The sequence below is a fragment of the Oncorhynchus keta genome, chromosome 6, assembly GCF_023373465.1.
Source record: "Oncorhynchus keta strain PuntledgeMale-10-30-2019 chromosome 6, Oket_V2, whole genome shotgun sequence".
NCBI classification, from domain to species: Eukaryota; Metazoa; Chordata; class Actinopteri; order Salmoniformes; family Salmonidae; genus Oncorhynchus; species Oncorhynchus keta.
The window spans coordinates 13,137,139-13,156,749 of NC_068426.1; the positions used below are offsets into that span (position 1 = coordinate 13,137,139).

The window sequence follows — 19,611 nt, forward strand, 5'->3', positions numbered from 1 at the left end:
GTCATTGTAAATAAGAATTTGTTCTTAACTGACTTACCTAGTTAAATAAAGGTTACACATGGCAGCTTTGCACACTCTTTTCCAACAGTCTTGAAGGAGTTCCCACATATGCTGAGCACTTGTTGGCTGATTTGTGTTGAGATCAGGTGATTGTGGAGGCCAGGTCATCTGACGCAGCACTCCATCACGCTCCTTCTTGGTCAAATAGCCCTTACACAGCCTGGAGGTGTGTTGGGTCATTGTCCTGTTGAAAAACAAATGATAGTCCCATTAACCGCAAACCAGATGGGATAGCGTATCGCTGCAGAATGCTGTAAGTGTGCCTTGGATTCTAAATAAATCACAGACAGTGTCACCAGCAAAGCACCCCGGACCATCACACTTCCTCCTCCATGCTTCACACATGCGGAGATCATCCATTTACCTACTCTGTGTCTCACAAAGACACGGCGGGTGGAACCAAAAATCTCAAATTTAGACTCATCAGACCAAAGGACAGATTACCACCCGTCTAATGTCCATTGCTCGTGTTTCTTGTCCCAAGCAAGTCTCTTCTTCTTTTTGGTGTCCTTTAGTAGTGGTTTCTTTGCAGCAGTTCAACTATGATGGCCTGATTCACACAGTCTCTTCTGAACAGTTGATGTTGAGGTGTGTCTGTTTCTTGAACAATGTGAAGCATTTATTTGGGCTTCAATTTCTGAGGCTGGTAACTCTGGGTCTTCCTTTCCTGTGGCAGTCCTTATGAGAGCCAGTTTCATCATAGCGCTTGATAGGTTTTGCGACCGCACTTGAAGAAACTTTCAAAGTTCTTGAAATTTTCTCGGTTTGGCTGACCTTCATGTCTTAATGTAATGATGGACTGTCGTTTCTCTTTGCTTGTTTGAGCTGTTCTTTCCATAATATGGACGTGGTCTTTGACCAAATAGGGTTATCTTCTGTATACCACACCTACCTTGTCACAACACAACTGATTGGCTCAAATGCATTAAAAAGGAAAGAAATTCCACAAAACGTTTAACAAGGCACAGCTGTTAATTGAAATACATTCCAGGTGACTACCTCATGAAGCTGGTTGAGAGAATGCCAAGAGTGTGCAAAGCTGTCATCAAGGCAAAGCGTGGCTACTTTAAAGAATCTCAAATATAAAATAGATTTTGATATGTTTAACACTTTTTTGGTTACTACATGATTCCATATGTGTTATTTCATAGTGTATGTCTTCACAATTATTCTACAATGTAGAAAATAGTAAAACATTAAGAAAAACATTGGAATGAGTAGGTGTGTCCAAACCTTTGACTAGTACCGTATATATCTGTAGAATCTATTTATGGTATTATTTCATGGGGGACTGAGGTCGAAATACTGAGCAGCAGGATATTATGTTGGCAGCACAATCTAGGATTTGTATTCTTCACAGTAAATGTGCCCCTACAAAGACGCTAAGCTTGGGAATATCGATTGTTTAACACTCTAGTGCAGTAAAACTGTTTTTCACAGCATTGCAACCACCTAATTTGACGTATATACAGTGGGCAAAAAAGTATTTAGTCAGCCACCAATTGTGCAAGTTCTCCCACTTAAAAAAAGGAGAGAGGCATGTAATTTTCATCATGGGTACACTTAAACTATGACAGACAAAATGAGAAAAAAAATTCAGAAAATCACATTGTAGGATTTTTAATGAATTTATTTGAAAATTATGGTGGAAAATAAGTATTTGGTCACCTACAAACAAGCAAACAAGTTTGTCTCAATACTTTGTTATATACCCTTTGTTGGAAATGACAGAGGTCAAATGTTTTCTATAAGTCTTCACAAGGTTTTCACACACTGTTTGCTGGTATTTTGGCCCCTTCCTCCATGCAGATCTCCTCTAAAGCAGTGATGTTTTGGGGCTGTTGCTGGGCAACACAGACTTTCAACTCCCTCCAAAGATTTTCTATGGGGTTGAGATCTGGAGACTGGCTAGGCCACTCCGGGACCTTGAAATGCTTCTTACGAAGCCACTCCTTCATTGCCCGGGCGGTGTGTTTGGAATCATTGTCATGCTGAAAGACCCAGCCACGTTTCATCTTCAATGCCCTTGCTGATGGAAGGAGGTTTTCACTCAAAATCTCACGATACATGGCCCCATTCATTCTTTCCTTTACACGGATCAGTCGTCCTGGTCCCTTTGCAGAAAAACAGCCCCAAAGCATGATGTTTCCACCCCCATGCTTCACAGTAGGTATGGTGTTCTTTGGATGCAACTCAGCATTCTTTGTCCTCCAAACACAACGAGTTGAGTTTTTACCAAAACGTTCTATTTTGGTTTCATCTGACCATATGACATTCTCCCAATCTTCTTCTGGATCAGCCAAATGCTCTCTAGCAGACTTCAGACGGTCCTGGACATGTACTGGCTTAAGCAGGGGGACACGTCTGGCACTGCAGGATTTGAGTCCCTGGCAGCGTAGTGTGTTACTGATGGTAGGCTTTGTTACTCTGGTCCCAGCTCTCTGCAGGTCATTCACTAGGTCCCCCTGTGTGGTTCTGGGATTTTTGCTCACCGTTCTTGTGATCATTTTGACCCCACGGGTCTTGAGATCTTGCGTGGAGCCCCAGATCGAGGGAGATTATCAGTGGTCTTATATGTCTTCCATTTCCTAATAATTGCTCCCACAGTTGATTTCTTCAAACCAAGCTGCTTACCTATTGCAGATTCAGTCTTCCCAGCCTGGTGCAGGTCTACAATTTTGTTTCTGGTGTCCTTTGACAGCTCTTTAGTCTGGGCCATAGTGGAGTTTGGAGTGTGACTGTTTGAGATTGTGGACAGGTGTCTTTTATACTGATAACAAGTTCAAACAGGTGCCATTAATACAGGTGACGAGTGGAGGACAGAGGAGCCTCTTAAAGAATAAGTTACAGGTCTGTGAGAGCCAGAAATCTTTCTTCTTTGTATTGAATTATTGGGGTAGAAATTGCTGCTGGATATTAAGACAGTCTAAATACAGACCCTACTGAGTAATCCCAACCCCACTTTTAACCTTGGCACAAAATATTGTTTTCTCTATTAGCCAATATGTGATTTATAGGCCTCCAGTGTATTCCATTTGGACCAATAGAATGGGTGGAATATAAAGTGCTGCTGGGTATTATACACGTCACATAAAGTGGTTGCAATGCTGTGAAAAACAGTTGTACTGCACTAGAGTGCTAGAACAAATCGAGATTCCCCAAATGTAGCATGTCTTTGCAGGGTGACTCTTATTTTGAAGAATAGAAATTCTCAATCGTGCTGCCAGCATAATATCCTTCTACTAAAAGACCAGTAATCTTGTCCCCAGGCTTAGTACCTCTGCCTTCTCGGCTATTGCGCATTTAGGCGGAAGTGTAATGCCGTAGAGCTTGTTCGACATTGGAGCTGACAGTGCAAGCCACAGCCGGACTGATCTTCAAATCAAACCTTGCATCATAAATAACTAGTATTATTTTTTAAATCAGTCACTATTTACCCACAATGCATCATGTATTTGATGCTCTTGAACGTTCGTATTATACAAGAGTGTTTCGAACATGGCCACAGTGGTTTCACTGCCCTTTTCTCAGTAATTTGGATAAAATCGAGAAGTCTGTTCTCCGTGACCAGATAAGTGGTCGAAGAGAGTGTCAATTTGTTAGTAGGTAAACCGGAGAGTCCTCCCCTCCTCAATAGTCACCTTTCATCGAGGATAGTCATGTTTATCCTTCTGCCTGAGTCCTTCGCAGAATAGTTTTTTATATTTAAAAATATATTTGCCACACCCCCTTTGAAGTGGTTATTGTTTTCTCGACGGGGAAATGCAAGCAAACATTTAAAATGATATACTAATTATCATTGTATCTATAAAATGTCTTGCACAAGCTAAATGTCTTTTGTCACTTTACAAATGTATTTTGTGATTCCACTAAACTTTATTTGCCTGATAATGCGGGAGAGGAGAGAGGAGCCTCATTTCATAAAAGCGCATTTTCGTCCACATTCCTTCTCCTCACAATTTATTCTTGAAACCTTTGACATTTTTTCAAAAGGAGGCGAGAGAGGATGCAGGAGTTGAGCAAAGTTAATTGAGAGAAGGCCACTGTCTTTGGTAACGCTAGTTGGCTATTCGCTTGCAAGTCTGTGTCTTTCTGCCAGTAAAACAAACTTGATAACAGAATCTTTGAATTCTTCTAAATAAAAGTTCCATGATGTGCCCATCTAATTATTGAACGCAAAAATGTGTTTTGCTCGTCATAAATACAATTTAAAAAAATAATAAATTACTTAAAGGACTATGAAAATAGCCTAGCATGTTTCACGATCTCTCTCTCTCTCCCAAGGGCGTTTTATTGGCATGGGAAACATGTGTTAGGTAGATAATAAACAAAAGTGAAATAAACTATAAAAATTGCACTCACAGAAGTTCCAAAAGAATAAATACATTTCAAATGTCATATTATGTATATATCCAGTATACAGTGTTGTAACGATGGTTAAAGTACAAAAGGGAAATTAAATCAACATAAATATGGGTTGTAGTTACAATGGTATTTGTTCTTCACTGGTTGCCCCTTTCTTGTAGCAACAGGTCACAAATCTTGCTGCTGTGATGGCACACTGGTATTTCACCCAGTAGATATGGGAGTTTGGTTTTGAATTATTTGTGGATATGTGTAATCCCTTGGGAAATATGTGTCTCTAATATGGTCATACATTTGGCCGGAGGTTAGGAAGTGCAGCTCAATTTCCACCTCATTTTGTGGGCAGTGTGCACATACAGTGGGGCAAAAAAGTATTTAGTCAGCCACCAATTGTGCAACCACACGGGGGGACCTAGTGAATGACCTGCAGAGAGCTGGGACCAAAGTAACAAAGCCTACCATCAGCAAGGGCATTGAAGATGAAACGTGGCTGGGTGTTTCAGCATGACAATGATCCCAAACACACCGCCCGGGCAATGAAGGAGTGGGTTCGTAAGAAGCATTTCAAGGTCCTGGAGTGGCCTAGCCAGTCTCCAGATCTCAACCCCATAGAAAATCTTTGGAGGGAGTTGTCGCCCAGCAACAGCCCCAAAACATCACTGCTCTAGAGGAGATCTGCATGGAGGAATGGGCCAAAATACCAGCAACAGTGTGTGAAATCCTTGTGAAGACTTACAGAAAACGTTTGACCTCTGTCATTGCCAACAAAGGGTATATAACAAATTATTGAGATAAACTTTTGTTACTGACCAAATACTTATTTTCCACCATAATTTACAAATAAATTCATTAAAAATCCTACAATGTGATTTTTCTGGATTTTTTTTCTCATTTTGTCTGTCATTGTTGGAGTGTACCTATGATGAAAATTACAGGCCTCTCATCTTTTTAAGTGGGAGAACTTGCACAATTGGTGGCTGACTAAATACTTTTTTGCCCCACTGTAGCCTGTCTTCTTGAGAGCCAGGTCTGCCTACGGCGGCCTTTCTCAATAGCTCACTGAGTCTGTACATAGTCAAAGCTTTCCTTAAATTTGGGTCAGTCACAGTGGTCAGGTATTCTGCCACTGTGTACTCTCTGTATAGGGCTAAATAGCATTCTAGTTTGCTCTGTTTTTTTGTGAATTCTTTCCAATGTGTCAAGGAATTCTCTTTTTGTTTTCTCCTGATTTGGTTGGGTCTAATTGCGGGGCTCTGTGGGGTCTCTTTGTGAACAGAGCCCCAGGACCAGCTTGCTTAGGGGACTCTTCTCCAGGTTCATCTCTCTGTAGGTGGTGGGTTTGTTATGGAGGGTTTGGGAGACGCTTACTTTTAGGTGGTTGTAGAATTTAACGTCTCTTTCTGGATTTTGATAATTAGTGGGTATCAGCCTAATTCTGCTCACTGAGTCTGTACATAGTCAAAGCTTTCCTTAATTTTGGGTCAGTCACAGTGGTCAGGTATTCTGCCGCTGTGTACTCTCTGTGTAGGGCCAAATAGCATTCTAGTTTGCTCTGTTTTTTTGTTAATTCTTTCCAATGTGTTAAGTAATTATCTTTTTGCTTTCTCATGATTTGGTTGGGTCTAATTGTGCTGTTGTCCTGGGGCTCTGTAGGGTGTGTTTGTGTTTGTGAACAGAGCCCCAGGACCAGCTTGCTTAGGGGACTCTTCTCCAGGTTCATCTCTCTGTAGGTGATGACTTTGTTATGGAAGGTTTGGGAATTGCTTCCTTTTAGGTGGTTGTAGAATTTAACAGCTCTTTTCTGGATTTTGATAATTAGTGGGTATCGGCCTAATTCTGCTCTGCATGCATTATTTGGTGTTCTACGTTGTACACAGAGGATATTTTTTGCAGAATTCTGCATGCAGAGTTTCAATTTGGTGTTTGTCCCATTTTGTGAATTTTTGGTTGGTGAGTGGACTCCAGACCTCACAACCATAAAGGGCAATGGGTTTTATAACTGATTCAAGTATTTTTAACCAGATCCTAATTGGTATGTCGAATTTTATGTTCCTTTTGATGGCATAGAAGGCCCTTCTTGTCTTGTCTCTAAGATCGTTTACAGCTTTGTGGAAGTTAAATGCGGCACTGATGTTTAGGCCAAGGTATGTATAGTTTTTTGTGTGCTCTAGGGCAACAGTGTCTAGATGGAATTTGCATTTATGTTCCTAACGACTGGCCCTTTTTTGGAACACCATTATTTTGGTCTTACTGATATTTAGTGTCAGGGCCCAGGTCTGGCAGAATCTGTGCAGAATATCTAGGTTCTGCTGTAGGCCCTCCTTGGTTGGTGACAGAAGCACTAGATCATCAGCAAACAGTAGACATTTGACTTCAGATTCTATCAGGGTGAGGCTGGGTGCTGCAGACTGTGCCCTCGCCAATTCGTTGATAGAGTTGAAGTCGGAAGTTTACATACACCTCAGCCAACTACATTTAAACTCAGTTTTTCACAATTCCTGACATTTAATCCTAATAAAAATTCCCTGTCTTTAGGATCACCGCTATATTTTAAGAATGTGAAATGTCAGAATAATAGTAGAGTGATTTATTTCAGCTTTTATTTCTTTCATCACATTCCCAGTGGGTCAGAAGTTTACATACACTCAATTAATATTTGGTAGCATTGCCTTTAAATTGTTTAACTTGGGTCAAACATTTTGGGTAGCCTTCCACATTCTTCCGCAATAAGTTGGGTGAATATTGTCCCATTCCTCCTGACAAAGCTGGTGTAACTGAGTCAGTTTTGTAGGCCTCCTTGTGTAATGGATGTGAAACGATGCTTCGAGGGTGACTGTTGTCGTTGTGCGCAGAAGGTCCCTGGTTCGCGCCCGGGTATGGGCGAGGGGACGGTTTAAAAGTATACTGTTACATTGATGCTGTTGACCCGGATTACTGGTTGCTGCGGAAAAAGGAGGAAGGTCAAAAGGGGGGTGAGTGTAACGGATGTGAAACGGCTAGCTTAGTTAGCGGTGTGCGCTAAATAGCGTTTCAATCGGTTACGTCACTTGCTCTGAGACCTTGAAGTAGTATTTCCCCTTGCTCTGCAAGGGCCGTGGCTTTTGTGGAGCGATGGATAACGATGCTTCGAGGGTGACTGTTGTCGTTGTGCGCAGAAGGTCCCTGGTTCGCGCCCGGGTATGGGCGAGGGGACGGTTTAAAAGTATACTGTTACACTTGCACACACACGCCTTTTCAGTTCTGCCCACAAATTTTCTATAGGATTGAGGTCAGGGCTGTGTGATGGCCACTCCAATACATTTACTTTGTTGTCCTTAAGCCATTTTGCCACAACTTTGGAAGTACGCTTGGGGTCATTGTCCATTTGGAAGACCCATTTGCGACCAAGCTTTAACTTCCTGACTGATGTCTTGAGATGTTTCTTCAATATATCCACATCATTTTCCTTCCTGATGATACCATCTATTTTGTGAAGTGCACCAGTCTCTCCTTCCGCAAAGCACCCCCACAACATGATGCTGCCACCCCCGTTGGTTCGGGTGGTGTTCTTCTGCTTGCAAGCATCCCCCTTTTTCCTCCAAACATAACGATGGTCATTATGGCCAAACAGTTATATTTTTGTTTCGTCAGACCAGAGGACATTTCTCCAAAAAGTACAATCTTTGACTCTATGTGCAGTTGCAATCCGTAGTCTGGCTATTTTTATGCCGGTTTTGGAGCAGTGGCTTCTTCCTTGCTGAGCGGCCTTTCAGGTTATGTCGATATAGGACTCATTTTACTGTGGATATAGATACTTTTGTACCTGCTTCCTCCAGCATCTTCACAAGGTCCTTTGCTGTTGTTCTGGGATTGATTTGCACTTTTCGCACCAAAGTACGTTAATCTCTAGGAGACAGAACGCGTCTCCTTCCTGAGTGGTATGATGGCTGCGTGGTCCCATGGCGTTTATACTTGCGTACTATTGTTTGTACAGATGAATGTGGTACCTTCAGGCGTTTGGAAATTGCTCCCAAGGATGAACCAGACTTGTGGAGGTCTACAAAAAAAAATCCTGAGGTCTTGGCTGATTTCTTTTGATCTTCCCATGATGTCAAGCAAAGAGGCACTGAGTTTGAAGGTAGGCCTTGAAATACATCCACAGGTACACCTCCAATTGACTCAATGATGTCAATTAGCCTGTCAGAAGCTTCTAAAGCCATGACATCATTTTCTGGAATTTTCCAAGCTGTTTAAAGGCACAGTCAACTTAGTGTATGTAAACTTCTGACCCACTGGAATTGTGATACAGTGAGTTATATGTAAAATAATCTGTCTCTAAACAATTGTTGGAAAAATTACTTGTGTCATGCACAAAGTAGATGTCCTAACCGACTTGCCAAAACTATAGTTTGTTAACAAGAAATTTGTGGAGTTGTTGAAAAATGAGTTTTAATGACTCCAAATCCCTTGGTGTAGGCCTACTCTCATTGTGAGTTGTTGGTTTCATGCTCTCAGTTGACAACTATTTGTTGTTATTGTATTTGTAATTTTTTTGTCATGTTTTTGGTTCAACTTGATATTTATTTAGTTTATGTAACGGCGTTCGTTCGTCGAAAGAGAGTCGGGCCGAAATGCAGCGTGGTGGTTACTCATGTCTTTAATGAAACAAATGACGATACATGAAATAACTTAATAAATACAAAAACAACAAACGGAACGTGAAAACCTAATACAGCCTGTCTGGTGAACACTACACAGAGACAGGAACAATCACCCACGAAATACACAGTGAAACCCTGGCTACCTAAATATGGTTCCCAATCAGAGACAACGAGAATCACCCGACTCTGATTGAGAACCGCCTCAGGCAGCCAACCTAAGCTACACCCCTACTCAGCCGCAATTCCAATGCCTACAAAACCCCAATACGAAACACAACATATAAACCCATGTCACACCCTGGCCTGACCAAATATATAACGAAACACAAAATACTATGACCAAGGCGTGACAGTTTATTAATGACTCCAACCTATGTGTATGTAAACTTCTGACCTCAACTGTATACATGTTGAAGGGGGTGGGGCTTAAGCCCCCCCAACTCCACTTTCCATCAATTTGTGGAGCAGATCCTCATGCCAAATTGAGTGAAAAGGCTTTTTTTTAAATCAACAAAGCAGGAGAAGACTTTGCCTTTGTTTTGGTTTGTTTGTTTGTCAATTAGGGTGTGCAGGGTGAATGTGGTCTGTCATACGATACTTTGGAAAAAGCCCATTTGACATTTGCTCAGTACATTGTTTTCACTGCGGAAATGTTCAAGTCTGCTGTTAATGATAATGCAGAGGATTTTCCCAAGGTTGCTGTTGACGCATATCCCATTGTAGTTATTGTGGTCAAATTTGTCTCCACTTTTGCAGATTGGAGTGATCAGTCCTTGGTTTCAAATATTGGGGAAGATGCCAGAGCTAAGGATGATATTAAATAGTTTAAGTATAGTCAATTGAAATGTGTTATCTGTATATTTGATCATTTCATTGAGGATACCTTCAACTCCTTTGTTATAGAGCCAAAAAGATTGGAGAAGTGATTTAACCATACATCTCCATTTTGGATAGATAACTCTTTGTGTTGTTGCTTGTTTAGGTTTTTGCATTCTTCATCAAACCATTTGTAATTGTTGTTAATTTTCTTTGGTTTTCTGGGGTTTTTTTTGATCGGGAAGCTAAAAGTGAAATACTCTCTCTCTTTCTTTCTCTCTCTCAATATCCACAATGGATGTCATACATTGCTTTATGGATTAATGTATACCCTATCCAGAATGCAAGGTGTTCCACTCATTCTTTAAAACTGTCAGAAACAATTATGGGTAACCCTTTAAAGCACTTTAATTGAAGGATCAGATTATACATGTTTATATATCACTTTGTAGATAGTTAATATATGTGTTATAACATTGTTTGCTTGTTATTTAGCTGCTTTGATTGTCAGACTTTTCCTGTATTTTTTATAGAGTAGATGATGTGGCCACTGCCACAGGAAATGTAGCACACATGTAGGCCTACCGTAGCTGTATAAAAGAGAGGAAGTAAAGGGGAGTGAAGAGGAAGACACATTTTGACATGAAGATGGTTGGAAGCTGGCTGTTTCTCCTCGTCTCTCTCCAAGGATATGAGGCTCCCTCCACCCCCAGTAAGATTGTCCTGTTGGATGCTACACCTGTGATATTAAATATTTATGAATAATGTTAGTTTATTAAACATGTTTAAGACCTGGTGCAATGAAAACACATCTGGCCAATGTGCCCTCAACTTTCGATACTGTTTTTGACCTAGTCATAGGAGGATTTATTATAATTTATTGTGTTAATCAGGGAATGAGTTGTCGTTTGTCCCTTGATTTGGTGTAGGCCTACTCTCATTGTGAGTTGGTGGTTTCATGCTCTCAGTTGACAATGATTTGTTGTTATTGTATTTGTAATTTTCTGTCATGTTTTTGGTTCAACTTTATATTTATTTAGTTTATTACTATTTACCTACTATTATCTTCTGAATTACATAGTAAAATGGCAACATATATAAGTTATATTAATTATAGGCCTACTCTTTTATAGGCCAATGCCATTTCATACCAGGTACTCTATTAATTAATGTGATCAAACTATTACATAACCTACATATGGAAACATAGGTTTTTTTCCAATGATGGCCTCTTCTTGGAAAGACAAAATACTAAGAAACGGGAACTAAAGACTGTTTCATGTGCCATTTCTATTGCTGCTTGTGACACCAAAAGTCCCCTGCTAGTCTGAGATTGACGTCAACTACTTTGTGGTTTCCCTAACCCCAACCCTAACCCTAACCCTAACCCTAACCCTAACCCAGGGTTGACATGGCCATCCATCTTGTCTCATACATTCACATACTGATAAAATTATTAATTTAACTCAATGTGATAGTGGAAAAGTACTCTGCAATCTTAGAAAAAGGTTGTTTGGCTGTCCACATAGGAGAACCCTTTTTGGTTCCAGGTAGAACACATTTGGGTTCCATGTTGAACCCTATGTGTAAAGGGTTCTACCTGGAACCAAAAGGGGTCTCCTATGGGGACAGCCAAAAAAAACCTTTAGGTTCTAGATAGCATCTTGTTTTTCTAAGAGTGTAGTCGTGGTCCTTCTGTAGCTCAGTTGGTAGAGCATGGCGCTTGTAACGCCAGGGTAGTGGGTTCGATTCCCGGGACCACCCATACGTAGAATGTATGCACACATGACTGTAAGTCGCTTTGGATAAAAGCGTCTGCTAAATGGCATATATTATTATTATATTATACATGAATGTATAGACCCCTTAATATGTTATCTGATTTGTCTCTTAAAAATCTGGTAACATCAAATGTAATTATGCAACTCATCTTGATATACCACAGCTCCCCTTTATAGGATCCAATAGGTTTTCAATAGGCAGGTTTCCATTGACCCAGGTTTATTTGACTAAAGCAATGTAATGAAAATGGCAGATATCATCGGAGAAACTATCGAAAGATGAACATTTTAATCTGTTCAACAGGGGTGGATTTTGAGACATAGGATATACCTGAGACATGAAACAGATATGTGGGAGGGCACATAGGCTTTCACCAGTTTAATAATGCACAATTTAACTAAATGGGACATGGAAACACTTCAACCACTTCAATTTCATTAGAAACGACCTATGTTTCCATCCAATTTGCAACAGATCTTCATGTGAATATTCTAAAAATCTGCATGAAAAAAGATGTGCATTTTCCCACCAGAGATGTGTTTCCAACTGAATTTTTGCAGATTAAAGTCTGTGCGTGTGACCTAATGCATATAAAAATGAAGTTTGCCTTTAAATGCACATGTACCGAATGAAAAATACAAGTTAAATGGGTTTCCATCAGATTGTCAACTCTACTGATGGTTTTGTCACAAAAACGGTTGCATTACATAGCAAATGTGTCCACTCTGGTCTTGGCACATGCGGTTTAGCCAACTGCTGGTAGATACATGAGATCATTATGGATAAGAACAATATTTATATTTGTCAAACGGCAGCCAAGCATCGATCATCATGTCACCAGAATAATACCCTATATATTTATAGGAAAGGAGTATCAAGCTCATCACCTTGCACATTCACCACCTTGTGAAGTTTATCATAATTTAATTCATCTGTATCCTTATAAATTGCATGCTTTCCCATGCTTTCCCATGCTTTCCCGAGCCGTAGTGGGAGGATCACAGAACATATAATCTTGTGACTCCCAATTTTACTTGGATATGATGGTTATTATGTCAATATTTGCGCATAAACGCGTCTCCACAGCCGTTTCTCACATAATTCATTTTCCAGACGCACAAAGATTCTACCATGTGTATCTGACAAATTGTCTGTCTGCATTTTAAAATTGTACTGGTATTTCATGTTTCCATCAGCTCCTTCGTGGCTTTTTATGCGTCAGGTAATTAATCCGCATGAAATGGTTAGATGGAAACGTGGTTACTGAAGCGTGATTTTTGCAAGAGAAAAACAAAACTTTTAGTTTGTGACCTTTTTACGCCCAGCTGTTTTTATGAGAAGGGTGCAACTGTGGCATGTAATTCGAGGCGTTCATGCATGTGAGCATTCCTGCAGGTGCAGGTGCAGGAACCCTTCTTTATTCATCTGTTGGTCCATTTTTAAGTTAGGACAGGCGGGAGGTGGGGGCGCTCCAGTACAGTAGGTGGCGTCAATGCACAGTAATGTTGGATGCCAGCCGCCGATAAACCCCACAGAAGGGGCAAGGGCGACAACTGTGGCTCGCTAGCCGTACAACGGTCGACAGTGTCCTTCACCCCTGCCTGTCGGGCACTGTTTTCCCACAGTTCTGTTAACAACGCTGAGGGTAGGTGGCCGCGAAGGATGTTCTCTACCCGTGTCGCTCCAGCTAGCTAGCAAGGAGGACTCCAGTAGGCAGGGGCGAAAAAAACTCAGATAATAATTATTTGGGGGCTTACTGCTATTAGCCCACACAAACACATTGAATAACAGATTCCCTACATGGAACAACAGTCCCTTAACAACAACAAAATCTAAAGGAAATGTGTTCTGAAGTGTCTGTCCTATATCTGAGAGATACACATGTATTTAACCTCTTATTTTTGGCACTAAACAGTCTCCATATGTATACTTCGATAAATGTTTTTGACTGGTACCGGGGGACCTTCAGACAAGTCTTGTGAGACCTGTGGGCATCCTGGAAACATTACACAGAGGGGTCATACACATTACACAAACATTTACACAGAGGGGTCATACACATTACACAAACATTTACACAGAGGGGTCATATTAATAGAAGTTGGCATATCGGCTGGACCAACTTCAGGCGAGTCCCAAGACGCTTGTGGGAGTCATCCTTCCATAGAGTCATCATAATAGTTGGTAAGCCAAACCGTTCAGACCCTACAGACGATTTTATGATAAGATCGATTTTTCACCTCAGATGGGATGTCTCCAGGTCTGACAAACACCACTCTAGCTCTGTCACCTTTCACCTCAGATGGGATGTCTCCAGGTCTGACAAACACCACTCTAGCTCTGTCACCTTTCACCTCAGATGGGATGTCTCCAGGTCTGACAAACACCACTCTAGCTCTGTCACCTTTCACCTCAGATGCGGAAGTGTTACATAGGCGCGGTGGATTTGAATGCATCCAATGAAAAGAAAACAGATATCTCTAGCTTAAAGTGAGATATATTTATATTGAGGATGTTTGTATTACGCTAATTAGATGTCCACGCGGGTGTAGAAATCGACCTTAGGACGTTTTAATGTATATTTCTGATGCTTTTGCAGATGTGAACTGCCTGATCATTAACCTGGATTATGTCAACTGCACCTGGAGTGAACAGGGGAGTCCAGAGGTCAACTACACCTTCTTCCACAAAAGGTTAGTGCAATGGCAGTACCCTGTCTTACTTTCAACATATGTGTTGGGCGATGGGTGTTGAGCTCTTTGGTACAAAATGCTTGCCGTGCATCAATGTGATGGATGCTACACATTGTTTGTGGTTGAAGTGAGTGAGTTTCCTCCTTGAAAGGGATTTCGAGACCTAGAGAGATGTGATAGTGACTGTCAAATCTTTGTTACTAATTCTCATCCATCATTTTCACATGGTATGTGTTTAGGTTCATCAAAGGTAAGATGGAGGAGTGCACAACATATCTCCAGGAGGAGAGTTATGCTGTGGGATGTAGACTGTCCTATGACAAGTCTGACAGGTTTAGAACACTGACAACCAAACTGGTCCATCAGAACAACAGTTATGTGCAGGACCATAACCTGAAAAGCATGGGTACGTTATTTTTCTCAATCAAATCAGAACCTTACATACAGAACAGCATGTAACATGAAGAGCAATAGTCATCTTTAGGCTTTTTAACTGGTGTTTTTCCAATTTCAATCTTCATTTGATGTGTCGTTAACATTTGACCCTCCTTAACGCTTTTTCTAGTGAAGCTTTACCCTCCTGTCAACCTGTCAGTTGAGATGAACAAAGACCCAGAGCTGAATCTGTACTGGAACAACAGCAAGAACACCTTATGCATTGAGAGTGAAGTTCGCTACAGAATAAACGGTGACAAGTGGAAGGTGGGCATGGATCAGGACTCAGGAGTTGGACCACTGTTTGGACACAAGCCTACTGGTCATTTTTCAACAAAATGCTGGACAAATCTTTGAAAAAAACTCTCTTTGTTCCTTTCTTCAGACATCTACTCCAAGCAAGGAACAGAAGTATGCTGTGGCTTTCCCGTTAAAGAGCAGTCGGTATGAGTTTCAAGTGAGAGCACGAGTCAACGACATGTGTGGCGAGTCCAAGTTCTGGAGTGAATGGAGTCAGCCTATTCAATGGGATTCCAGGAAGGGAAATAACATCACAGGTAAATACATACAACATCTCTGCTTTGCTTTATGGTTATAAAGTAGTGCTCAGACTTCTGTCAGGACTTTGTCATGTCAACCTTTCTCTTTGGCCTAGAAATATCTGGCAGCTCAATGTCTGTGTGGAAGCCAGTATTGTCATTAGTGGGTACCATGACACTCTTCATATTGGCCTGCATGCTGGTCTACAGGGAAAGGTGGGTTTGCCAACAGAAGTTAACGCCACACTTAGGCCCCAAATAAAGACTAAAATCAAGGGGTATAGTTTACATGAGAAAAAAATCAAAGTCTCCTCCATTCTTCCTCTGAAAAAAAGTGATACTCTGATTCTGAACTGACCCTGATCTCTTTGTAGAGAACGACTGAGATTCATCCTCATTCCCATTGTGCCTAATCCAGGAAAGAACCTGAAGGACCTTCTTGACAAGGACACTGTAGAGGTACTATTTATCACTGATTGCTCTTTACCATTCACTGCACTTCATTATAATCTTTGTATCTTACAGGTGGTACTGTTATCTACAGTGTAAATCAAATCTCTTATTACATAACCTCTACCTTTGAAGGACTGGCTTCACATCTCCGAAGGTGTTTGCTTCCAGTCTAACTTCACTGAGCTTGCCTGTCCTGTTCGTGAGTACAGTCTGGTTCCCCAAACTGGCAGCGTCAGTGAAACTGAGAGCAACTTCTCCATCCTAACAGACCAGTCAGATCTCCTGTCCACGTGCTCCTCCTCAGCTTCCACTTTTCCTGTCACAAGTGAAAATGAACAAGCTGGTATTGAATGATAGTTCCAAAGGTCTAATAATGCTTCATAATTTGTTTTACAATACAAAACATCCACATATAAACTACAACATACAGACACACACAAATATCCACAACATCACCCCTGCCCAGACAACACCTGTTCACACCCCCACCTCCAGCATCACTCTCTGCCACATGGCCTCAAACTGCACCATTTTGTTTCTCTCCATCACCCAGGCACTTTCAACATTCAGTTAAAGAATTGGACCTTTCCATTGTGTAAACGATGGAGGATTAGTTCATTTCCAGTTTAAGCACAGGTTTTTTGAAGATGATTGACAAGAAAAGTATTGTCCAGCCCATCTGGTATCTCATTGCACTCTCATACGCCATGTCTGGAAATATGCAGAGGGATTAAAAGTACATTTACATTGTCACACTTCTGACAGCCAACATTCTAACTCTGCACATAATTTTTGTGCTGCAGATTATATACATTAGTTTATACTGGATTAAGCATACATTTATCTTAACAGTAATTTCATTAGTTTGTTCCAACATTCCCTCCATCTTGTGCCAATGTCAGTTATTTTTAAGTCTTGGTTCCAATAGTTTCTATTTTTTGTTGTTGCTCTATAGCGCATGTCAAACTCATTCAACGGAGGGCTGAGTGTCTGCGGGTTTTTGCTCCTCCCTTGGTCACTGATTAGTAAGGAACTCCCCTCCCCTGGTTGTCTAGGTCTTAATTGAAAAAAAACTAGCCATCACAAGGCCCTCAGTGGAATGAGTTTGACACCCCTGCTCTACAGCCTATACATTATTATCTACATTATTTTAGCTGCTTTAGTGATGGGCACAGGGTGAAAATGACAATCTCTTGTAATGTTTAAATTATAGGCTATTGTATCTTGTGGAATTGAGTGGAACAGCTGACTCTTTGAATATTATCATGCTTGTAATAGTATCTTTTTGCATTTTTGTTAACAAGCAAGTGGCTACTGCTTTAGGCCAGGGTTTCCCAACCTCGGGTCTGCATGTTTTGTTTTTTGGCCCTAGCACTACACAGCTGATTCAAACAGCCAACTCATCATCAAGATTTGATTATTTAAACCAGCTGTATAGTTCAAGGACAAAAAACAACACATGCAGCCAGGGGGGGGCTGGGACCGAGTTTGGAAACCCTGCAGTAGGCAACCCTGTTCCTGGAATGCCACAGGTACTACAGGATTTTGTTCCACTACACCATCATTAAGTTTGCCGACGACACAACGATGAGACAGCCTATTGGGAGGGGGTCAGAGACCTGGCAGTGTGGTGCTACGACAACAACCTCTCCCTCAACGTCAGGAAAATAAAGGAGCTGAGCATGCACCCATTTACACCGACAGGGCTGTAGTGGAGGGGATCGACAGCTTCAAGTTCCTCTGTGTCCACATCACTAAGGACCTTTCATGGTCCCAATACACCAACACAGTCGTTAAGAGGACATGTCTTCCCTCTCAGGAGGCTCTAAAAAGGTTTGGCATGGGCCTCAGATCCTCAAAGTTATACAACTGCACCAACGAGAGCATCTTGACTGGCTGCATCACCACTTGGTATAGCTACTGCTTGGCATCTGACCGTAAGACACTACAGAGCGTATTGCATACGGCCAGTACATCACTGGTGCAGAGCTCCCTGCCATCCAGGACCTCTATACCAGGCGGTGTCAGAGGAAGGCCCAGCCACCCAAGTCATAGACTATTCTCTCTGCTACCTCACGGCAAGTGGTACCGGAGTGCCAAGTCTGGGACAAAAATGTTCCTGCACAGCTTCTACCCCCAAGCCATAAGACCTCTGTTTATTATATATCATGATTACCTAGTCACTTTTACCCCTAACCTACATGTATATATTACCTCAATTACTTCAACTACCTCGTACCAACTAACTCTGCATTGTTGGGAAAGGGCTCGTAAGTCTGCATTTCACGGTAAGGTCTACTATACCTGTTGTAATTCAGCACATTGTGACAAATAACATGCGATTTGATTTAGACCCTCTTGAATATCAACAGGGACAACTCCGGTATAATTTTTTTGTTCTCAAAGTTGCCAGAATGTCATGTGCATCACACTTAGATCAGTACACTCGTAACAACCTAAGGCATTACAAAACTTCTATTATATAAAATAAACCTCACATATCAAAATAGCAGTGCATGGAGGTGAGGAGCTGTCATTCTGAAGTTTAGGGGCGATGAGTCCGATAAGGTTGACGGCTGTGATAAAAGAGTTGATGGGGAAGTTGTCAATGCTAAAGTGTTAAGAGATGGGAGCTTGTTGGTGTTCATGTTGGCGCAGAGGGAAAAAGCTCAGAGTTAAGCAAATAGGGAAGTGTAAAGTGGTGTGGAGCAGCTGGACTGATCAAGCAGTGGATTAAAGGGATGATAACAGGAGAGGTGTGGAGCAGCTGGACTGATCAAGCAGTGGATTAAAGGGGTGATAACAGGAGAGGTGTGGAGCAGCTGGACTGATCAAGCAGTGGATTAAAGGGGTGATAACAGGAGAGGTGTGGAGCAGCTGGACTGATCAAGCAGTGGATTAAAGGGGTGATAACAGGAGAGGTGTGGAGCATCTGGACTGATCAAGCAGTGTATTAAAGGGGTGATAACAGGAGAGGTGTGGAGCAGCTGGACTGATCAAGCAGAGCAGTGGATTAAAGGGGTGATAACAGGAGAGGTGTGGAGCAGCTGGACTGATCAAGCAGTGGATTAAAGGGGTGATAACAGGAGAGGTGTGGAGCAGCTGGACTGATCAAGCAGTGGATTAAAGGGGTGATAACAGGAGAGGTGTGGAGCAGCTGGACTGATCAAGCAGTGTATTAAAGGGGTGATAACAGGAGAGGTGTGGAGCAGCTGGACTGATCAAGCAGTGGATTAAAGGGGTGATAACAGGAGAGGTGTGGAGCAGCTGGACTGATCAAGCAGTGGATTAAAGGGGTGATAACAGGAGAGGTGTGGAGCAGCTGGACTGATCAAGCAGTGGATTAAAGGGGTGATAACAGGAGAGGTGTGGAGCAGCTGGACTGATCAAGCAGGGAAGCAGTGGATTAAATGGGTGATAACAGGAGGGCATGTCGGTGTTGTCACTGAAGAGGAGAGCAACAACTTGAGAGGAGGAGTTCTAGTGAATGTTCAAAGATTTCCAGCAACTAGGGATGGGGATAGGGGTGGAGTTAGGGGTGGAGTTAGGGTAGATAACCTGTCTATTCTGTTACACTTCAAGGATAGGGTACTGCCAAATAAAGAAACCCTTAGGATATATGAGACATTATGTGAGGGTGTGTGTCCCGAAGCCTTTAAGATGTTATAACTGACAGAGGGCATGTTGCAACAGCCTGTAAAGAGAACATGAGGTGTGCCAGGTATGGAGGGGAGCATGAGTATGGGAAGTGTGGGGATGGGGGGGTGTAACAGATGAATGAAAATGGCAAAGTGATGGAAAATCAGATAGAAATTAAATCTCTGGTAA

At 41.7% G+C, this 19,611-nt stretch overlaps 1 protein-coding gene across 6 annotated transcripts; it reads left to right on the forward strand.

The window, feature by feature from the left end:
- The first annotated feature begins 10,512 nt into the window (after positions 1-10,512).
- LOC118385627 (cytokine receptor common subunit gamma-like) lies at positions 10,513-19,329 on the forward strand. 6 transcript variants are annotated; one of them, XM_052520756.1, is made up of 10 exons: positions 10,513-10,593; positions 14,263-14,356; positions 14,596-14,762; positions 14,922-15,058; positions 15,177-15,348; positions 15,447-15,546; positions 15,705-15,789; positions 15,916-18,704; positions 18,820-18,929; positions 18,985-19,329. In XM_052520756.1, the coding sequence occupies exons 1-8, from the start codon at positions 10,524-10,526 to the stop codon at positions 16,135-16,137; spliced, it is 1,047 nt and encodes a 348-aa protein (XP_052376716.1). In that variant the 5' UTR covers positions 10,513-10,523; the 3' UTR covers positions 16,138-18,704; positions 18,820-18,929; positions 18,985-19,329. The 6 variants fall into 6 exon arrangements, with proteins under 6 accessions (XP_052376716.1, XP_052376718.1, XP_052376715.1 ...); XM_052520758.1 differs by having other exon boundaries at positions 18,820-18,874; XM_052520755.1 differs by having other exon boundaries at positions 18,820-19,329.
- The last annotated feature ends 282 nt before the right edge of the window (positions 19,330-19,611 follow it).

Bases quoted from the DNA above. Each gene is read 5' to 3' on its own strand.
- LOC118385627 (XM_052520755.1), top strand. From the start codon at position 10,524: ATGAAGATGGTTGGAAGCTGGCTGTTTCTCCTCGTCTCTCTCCAAGGA. The intron at 14,763-14,921 runs GTACGTTATTTT...CGCTTTTTCTAG, and splicing joins CCATAACCTGAAAAGCATGG to TGAAGCTTTACCCTCCTGTC. The intron at 15,349-15,446 runs GTAAATACATAC...TCTTTGGCCTAG, and splicing joins GAAGGGAAATAACATCACAG to AAATATCTGGCAGCTCAATG.